Genomic DNA, 8,700 nt, shown 5'->3' with positions numbered 1-8,700 from the left:
GAAAATGGTGTGTTTATTAGTAAGGAAAAAAATTTAATACAGTTGGTTAATTGGTGATATTTAAAAAATTGAGATTATGAGTGATTTACGGAAATGAGTTTAATTTTAATATATACATAATATATAATATTTTATAAAATTATCCAATCTAATTATATTTGTTTTTTAATGACTATTTAAATAGTAATATAAAAAATAATTATTTTTAATTATATAGCATTACATAATTAAAAGAACCTATAAAATTATTTTATACTAATTTTATAAAATTAAACTTAAAAAAAAGGAGAATAACCGAATAAGAGAAATCATTCGCAACAAATTGCGATGTTTTTCTTATTTTTAAAAAGCAAATTTGTTTAGACGAATTGTCTTTTTTATAATTAAAAGATAAATATATCTCTAATTTTTTTATCTGTAAATATTTAAGTTTGGACACATTGATCATTGGATCTAATTTGTCTCATTTTAAAAATTCTTTCACACAAGTGAACATGAAGGATCAATATATATAGATTTTGAAAGGAAATAGATCCTCTCTATTTTTTTTTAACATTTGAGAAAATAAAGTGTGATCTCTCATCTTTAATTCTATAAGTGAAACCAAAATTAAATAGGAGAGAGAATAATGAAGGGTGATCTTACACTAGACATTATCGAGTTTTTTTTTTTTACGGGAGAGAATCCCGATTTTAAAATGGTAAAAGACTTAAATATATTTTTAAATGATTGAAAATTTAAATGTCCACCGATTAAAAGATCAATAACTTATTTGTCTTTTTATCTATTAATTTTTTAAAATACAATAATTCACAAGAACGAATGCTAATGTTCGTTTTTAAATTTTCAATCTTTTGAAATGCATTTTGCTAGAAAACAAATTGCTATTTTCACTTTTTAATTTTTAAAGAAAAACAATTCGCGAGAAACAAATGATAGGATGGAAGTTCTTGTGGAATTCCCATATCAACCATATCTTGATAAATAACAAAATTACACTATTTTTATGTAACTCACCTCACACATTATCATGTTAAAATTATGAAAAATGTGTTCAGTAAGAGGGGTGCATGGTGTGGTCCATTTGCTCAATTTAGCCACTGGCATGTTACATGTGTGTGGTTGAAAATAGGGCTTCCCGTTGTTTGCATTTCAGAATCAGAATTGACTTATATCTATCAACGTGGCACACAATCTCATCACCTACATTGTTTCGGTGCTGATGTTTCATTCTTATGGATTTAACTCGAACATATTGCTATTGAAAATTACAAAGATATAATATATTGGAAAATGTTTATAATATTAAGGAAAAACAAATGAATTGTTTTTCTGTCCTAATTTGTACAAATTTTCGAAGAAGAAAGCCGTGCAGTGAAATTATCATGTAGTTGTAAAATTCAATTCTCAAAATAGTTTTTCCAATTTTAATTTGCGAGAAATAAAGTAAAACTATATTTATGTAACTTTTAGAAATTGAAACAGTAGTAAACTTTTAATTTTTCTTTTATATTTATAAGATACATTGATTTTATATTATTTATTATTACTTAAAGTTAAGTTTGACGATTTTTTTTCTTTTTTTATTTGAAAATTTAATGTAATAGTTGTTATTTTCATATAAAATTAATAGTTAAATAACAATTTAATCAAATATGTTAAATTATCTAACAATTCTTAACTAACAATTTTATAGAAAGAGAATTGTAGGGAGTTTTTATTTATTTATTTATTTTTTGGTTTACTTTCAATTAAATCTTTGGCTCTATGTAAGACTCCGGAACTTCTACCATTTAACTAGCGAAAACGACTTTGCCAATACTGACAAATTAGTGGTTCTAGAAATGTTTTTGTATACTCAAAATAGTTTAGTATGACTGCGACTTTTAGTCTTTATCCTGAGGACTTTTCTAGCTTTTTCTTTTCTATATTTACATACAGTTTATGAATAAATTGCTATTCAAAATAATTGTCTCAGTTGAAAAAGTAACGCTGCATTAAAATAAAATTGCGTATTACGCTTGTTTGGAGACACTGATTTTTCAATATATTTAGGTAACTTAGGAACCAAGTCAACTATAGGTTAAATGTTCCACTCGGTAATTAATTCCTGCAGAATCTAAGGGGAATAGTTTCGTTAGATTTATAATTCAATCGGACTTTATTAAGCTCAAGAAGAAGCTCCACAATAGAAATAAGACATGAGTACACACGTTATTCAAGAAAAAGAACTGTAGCAAGTAGCAACATATTACATATCCAATTAAAATCTGAAGCCACATAATATACATTTCTAATAGAATTTTGGTACACTATCCTCTGTATTGTATACAACTATTAAGTCTGCAATGATAAAGAATATTTTACATATAATGGAAATCACAGACAGCACCACCATATATATACACACACACACACACATAAATACATTTCTTTGGATCTTTATAAGCACAAAAGAACCTATCTAGTATTAGTATGAACTATGAAGCACAGGAGAATGCAATTCATATTAGTGGGAACATCCACCCTAAGGTCCAACCAAGAAAAAAACCAGCACCAACAAGACTTAATCCCAAAGCAAAAGCAAATGCACAATTTCTAACCCCACATCTTCTGATTTTCCTCTTTGCACCTCTGCGATAACTCTTCTTAACATCTGGGAGGAGATTCAACAATGGTTGGTTCTTGTTCCTGAGTTGAAGGCAGAGATTCTCAAGCTGAAGCATATGGAGCCATTGCTTGTAAGCAAAGAGTTGCGAAGCCTGTCTGAAAAAGAGGCTCACGATGTGCTCCTTCTCGATGTAGGCTTGTTGTGCTGCCATTTCGGCCTCTCTTGCGCGCGTTTGAGAATGACACAATGCTTTTAATAGCTCCGCCTTGTGATTGTCCTTGGAAATTGTTCGGTCATCATTGTCACATGAATCAGAATCTTTGCCCTGGCTGGAACTGGAGATATGCAAACTGAATTGATAATGTGATAACAAATATTTGTTTGCTAGAGTATTTAGTGTAAATTGAACATAGCATGATCATGACAGTTCGATTAACCAAAATATATTGTTAAATTTAGGGAGGAAAAGGGGTGCCAACCAAGAGTTTGGCATACAATATCCTGAATTTCTGGTTATTAAAACAGCTATAAGTTAGGAATTCAATGTGCACAATGCTTATATTTTATGGAAAAACATCATGTAAAATGTGCAAAAACAAGAATAAGTAGCATCAATTGTTATCATATATTATTAACTATGCAGCTGTAGAAGTACTCCGATTTATGAGTTCACCATTTATGAGTTCATATGAGATACGACAAAGATCATACCATGTAGATATCAGGAAATTTTAGAAACCATATACTTAGATGCTTGCTTACTAAAATGCTACTTGAAGTAACCTCTATGAGGTTGGAGAGAAGTGTTTAGATTGCTAAAACATTAGTATCCTGCAAAATTCAGCTTTGTTAAAGAGAAATGCAACTTGTTTGATTTACTCAAGTCCTCTATTTTTCATTCAACTCGGTTATTCATCATTTGTTGCTGTAAAAAAAACATTTAATAAACACATCAACTGCTTTCAGCTATAATGATAGTGTTAATCTTATATGTTTCAGCATCATTGAGTTCACTGTTTAGAACATGGATAACCAAACCTAGTTTTAGAATAATCAGCATGGTTCTGAGCCATAACTTGGTAAGATTAAACAAAATGTGATATTATCATATAACCACATTCAGGTACACCTAAAGTGAAGTAGGTGTAGAACCTTCCAAAAGGAAAATACAAAAGAAAAAGAAAAAAAATGCTGCATATCATGGAATTGGGACCCATTAACCAAAGAAGGCAGTCTTGGAACATGGATATTTGTAGAGGTACAAGAGGCAAATAGAATGACCAAGTATTTATTGAATAATATGCAAGAGGTTTTGAAATCTGTCCAAATGCTTAATGGTGAGAAAGAATGTTATTTGATGACAGCTAGTTGATTGAGGTTTAAAATGGATTAATAGATATACTAAAGGCAAAAGAATAATGTATAGAGTAACAATTAGAACATAGAACACAACAATATTTCATGGGACTGATGGGAGCAATGAAAGCTAAACACATGGTAAAATTAGCTTCCATCAAGCCAACAAAGCTGCAGACACAAAACAAACGGCATAGAGACTAACACTAATATGGCATCCATCAGGTGCTGCTCATGAAGCAGGACATGCTTTTCTGAATAAGATGTCTCATGGATGACAACTTGACAAGTAATAATCACTCGCTATATTTTACGCCTATAATCTGATGACTGGTGTTTCAATGATTTTCAACTAATTACTATAAAGATAAATACCTATTTGTACACAAAATAATACAAACATTGAGAGTTCTTATACGCGATGAATTTCATTAATCCAACAGTTGAATTCCAACATTTTACTATATAGATCACTCTACCAAAATTTTATAAAAATTTGGAATTGATTTGATATGCCATGATCATAACACTATATTATAGTTTTAGAAATAAAAGAAAATATGACTATTACTTTCTTAAATGATGATATTATCATAACACTTTATTTGATATGCATTATAATACCTTCTTCTTAAGGCTAATGAGGGTAAATAAAGATTTTATTTCTTAACCTCCTATTGTAGTTCCAAACAATGGATTCAAAAGTTCTTTTAATTCCATTCCACTTCGCACCCATCATGTAATATTCACTCCACAAAGAATTAGGTAAATTCAACATGATAGCCAAAAATACAGAGAATGAGAGAGCAGTAAACACAGTTTCTGGCATTCTTCTAAAGCATTTACCTGAGAGCTCTTTCTGAATCCTGAAATGAACAGCCAGAATTCAGCATTCCAGATGTATAATCATTTGCAATAGAAGAATCCATCATGGCTTTCTGATCTAAGGATGATGGAAGACTCTTATGAAAATCAACACGGTGGCTTTTAGGGGATGGTCTATCACTTAAATGCTTAATCTGCGGCTGAGGGAGATCACAGTTCTCAGTTTCCTCTAGTGACTTCTGAGAAATCAATGAACCCAACTCATCTTTTCCAGCATTACACCACCAAGGCCTAGTTTTCTCGGCTCCCATCCATTGCGATTCCAGATCAGACGATGTCCTTTTACATTGTTCAATGACAAAGGAATCAGCACTGCAGTCCACAAAATGATCATCGAAAATCCAGAAGTCCTCCTGCCCCATCATTTTAGGTGTTAAATGCAAGTCATTCTTCCGAGCAGCCTCAATTTTTGGGAGTTTCGTATCATTGCTTTTTGTCATGCATTTATGAGAGACATTCCAAGGCTGCTCTGAACTTGAATTAGCACTTTCAACACATGAAAGAGCATCAAAGCTTTTGACAGATTGATCTCCCCCACTTTTGACATCAGCATCAACAAACCGTGAGCACAAAGCATCAAGCTCAGATTCCCAAGAATTCTGATGTTGGCACCTATAATTCGCTTCTCCCCCCACATTGGTTTTCACATGCAGCCACCATTTCATATCCGGCAACTTATCAGAATTTCGATCATGGAGCACTTGACTTGAATTGGACTCACTCGGAGACCAATCAGATTCCAAACCTTTTGAAATTGAAGATGGATGATGGTCAGCGGAATCAGGAGGCATTCTCAAATCCTGGGTAGTAAACTGACGCTTAACTGAAAAAGCAGCCCGAGCTTCTGCAGATGCCATTACTTCTTATCTTGTTCACTGATTTTGTACTTTCTAATGGATGGACATCTGTTAAATCAGTTAGAAACTTAATAAGTTGCATCATTCTATGCAATAAGAAACTCTAATCTTATGAAAGTGTTATCCTCAAAATACATATATAAATAGACCAAGACCAACAAAGTATCATTCTTCAAGCTAATCCATAAGCAATACAGAAGAAAAAAAGAAATGTAGGTGGCTCCGAATCTAAATTGGTGACCTTGTTTGCCCGCATTTAATAAAGAACAGGCCAAAAGGTTTTATATTAACTAAATACTCTTTTCTTTATTGCCTGTTGTCAAAAATCAACATTTGTTGCTCTGATACCATATGAGGTATCAGATTTCTTACGAAGAAGAAAACGAATCAGGTAAAAGAAGGAGAAGAAAAAGATAGAAGTAGAGAGAAACTGAAAGATAGAAGATGCTAGAAGATTTCGAAAAGAGGTTATGAATGAATTCAACAACTTTTAGTTGTTACGGGGACTGGTATATATACACAGACAAAGGCTTAACTTTCTAACAACTATGGCTTAACTTTCTAACAAACTTTGCTAATTTGGCTTGATAGTTCTAACTAACTGCACGTGTTTCTGTGTGTGCAGGTCATTGCTATTAACATCAACTCTGCTGCTGAACTCTACTCTTTCATTGCTGCTAACATCAACCCTGCTGCTGTTAACATCAACTCTGCTGCTGGACTCTACTCTTTTGTTGCTGCCAACATTCTTCCCCGTTCCCCCTACATTAAACAGCTCTAACCTCTAAGCTATATAACATTCCATACAAGTCATCAAAATGCATGTTAAGTATGACCCTAATCCACAAAGATAATCAAATATCCTAGAAAAAATAACCCATTCTCCAACTAAGTAACACTAAGGATATGTTTGTTAGGGTGGTAAAAATTGAGTGAAGATTTTTTATGGATGAGCTCTCTGAGTAAAAAAATTAAAAAGAGATGTTATCCAAGCAAGTTTTCTCTCCATTTTTCCCCCAAGCACATTAAGGTTTTTTCCATTCTCTTGGAACATGAAGGAAGAATCCAATAAGAACAATATTCTATGTCATTTTTGCTTTCCAACAAAGGATTAGTTTGTCAGAACGAGGTAACTTCCAATTTGGTCCCTGAGTTTTATATCTACGAATCATGATTCTTCTATCACTAAACTGATTTAAATTGAGCTTTACCTCTTGTCCATCACAAAAGTAATTAGTTTTATTACAGATCAGGGAGTTGAATTGCGAACATGTCCCATAGCCATCATCACCATCATGCTAATTTTCTTCGATTTCTAAAATTCAGACTCTTATTTCAAAGAAATCACTGAATCGTAACATACATCCAGGAAAATTTGGCATGCAAAGAAAAATCAAATGATTTCTTGCTAATTAGACAGACAACAATCCACCAAAACTAACTCGCGAACTCAGATAGCGAAATTGCCATGCCGAGAAGAAATAATTCAGTACGTGAAGAGCAAGAAAAAGAAATAACAATCAGATCATAAAAAAAAAGAAAAAGAAAAAAAAACAGTGAGTGAGAGAGAGAGAGGACCTGGTTTCCTTACGAAGAAAGGATCTGCTTTGGATCTGCAAGATTATCCGTACGGTTTCAGTTTTTCAAGAACTAATAACACTGGAACTAGAACTGAGAGAGTGAGAATAATATTTCATAATTTCTTTTTTTTTTTCTTTCTTTCACACACTAAGCATTGTCCTTTATTTTGTCCCCTTCGGAGATGCTGAAATAATTATCCCCCAAACTATTTTGAACAACTCGTCAAAAAAATAAAAGCAATAAATATCTTGAGCTTCTAATCTTCTATTACATTTTTTTGTTTTTATTCCCTTTCGTGTCTCGGTGTGTTTGTAGTGTAATCACCACGACCACAATTATGAGCGAGTTAAGTTATAACTTCATCGAGGCTCTGGAAAATTGGAAACTGGAAAGGGAAAGGTGGTGTGATAGCTAAGTAACGGTGCCACTGCCACATTTCGTGGCGCTATATGCTTTCGACACGACACGCCACCTTCTAATTAATTACACGGCTTTTTCAAGCTGACTACTACTAATCAACTTTATGTTTTGGATAGCCAATTTGGGTTGTCCAACAAGTGAGCTCACTCGAAAATATTAGGAGATTTAAATTTTTGTCTTTATTATGTGATAGATTTTTAAATAGAGTTTATATTTATCTTAAATATCGTAGACTTCGAAAAACTTTAATATTAATGAAGTTCAGCAGATTTAATAAAACAGTTTAACTACACAATATTTTTTACAAGCAAATCTAACTAAGTTAATTTAAACTCAATAAAAATTATTTTTATTATATTAATATGATGTAAATTTGTTATCATCATCAATAAAAACACATCAAATTTATTTTTAGATCCAAATAAATTTTAATTAAATTGAAAAATAAACTAAAATTACTTAAAAAATAAAAAATTTAGTCAATATTTATCAATAGCATCAAATAAATCTTAATTAATACATAAATAATCTAAAATTAGTTTAAATTTAAACAAAGAGTAAAAAATTCAAACAATAATATTATATGATCAATTTTTTTATAACTAATTTCAATCAAGTTGATCCAATCATTTATTGACACAATAAAAATCAATTAAAAAAAAAGACCGTAAGAAGAAAAAAAAACTTAATTGAATTTAGTTATAAATATACTTTGTTTGTCTAGTATTTTTCATATATTTTGTTATACTTTAGGAAAAAACGGTTTTAATAAAATCAATATATCACTTCATGGCGTTACATATAATTAATAATAGAATAAAATATATTTTTATCTTAAAATTTGTCAAAAATTTTAAAAATATCTTTAAATTTTATTTAATTATAAATTATTTTTATAAAATTATTACTGAATTAATTCTAAACTTCTTAAAAAAATAATTGTTAAAAATATATTTAATACAAATAAAAAATTCTTAAAACAATATTAAA

General features: G+C 30.9%; 1 protein-coding gene across 3 annotated transcripts; it reads right to left on the bottom strand.

The window, feature by feature from the left end:
• Positions 1–2,247: 2,247 nt before the first annotated feature.
• On the bottom strand, positions 2,248–7,700 carry LOC107495171 (uncharacterized). 3 transcript variants are annotated; one of them, XM_016116266.3, is made up of 3 exons: positions 7,288–7,700; positions 4,814–5,757; positions 2,248–2,961 (listed from the first exon to the last, which is right to left on the bottom strand). In XM_016116266.3, exons 2-3 carry the CDS (start codon positions 5,707–5,709, stop codon positions 2,505–2,507), a joined length of 1,353 nt encoding a protein of 450 aa, XP_015971752.1. In that variant the 5' UTR covers positions 5,710–5,757; positions 7,288–7,700; the 3' UTR covers positions 2,248–2,504. The 3 variants fall into 3 exon arrangements, with proteins under 3 accessions (XP_015971752.1, XP_052119272.1, XP_015971755.1); XM_052263312.1 differs by lacking the exon at positions 7,288–7,700 and adding an exon at positions 6,268–7,245; XM_016116269.3 differs by having other exon boundaries at positions 2,249–2,946; positions 7,288–7,694.
• Positions 7,701–8,700: the final 1,000 nt, after the last annotated feature.

Source organism: Arachis duranensis, chromosome 6 (assembly GCF_000817695.3).
Source record: "Arachis duranensis cultivar V14167 chromosome 6, aradu.V14167.gnm2.J7QH, whole genome shotgun sequence".
NCBI classification, from domain to species: Eukaryota; Viridiplantae; Streptophyta; class Magnoliopsida; order Fabales; family Fabaceae; genus Arachis; species Arachis duranensis.
The sequence above is the reverse complement of the archived record's forward strand: the minus strand, read 5'-3'. Positions and strand labels throughout refer to the sequence as shown.

What these genes read in the sequence shown, in the direction of transcription:
- LOC107495171 (XM_016116266.3), bottom strand. Translation starts at nt 5,709, where the DNA reads ATGGCATCTGCAGAAGCTCGGGCTGCTTTTTCAGTTAAGCGTCAGTTT. An exon ending in GATTCAGAAAGAGCTCTCAG is followed by an intron (nt 2,962 to 4,813) that starts GTAAATGCTTTA and finishes TTATCAATTCAG; the next exon opens with TTTGCATATCTCCAGTTCCA.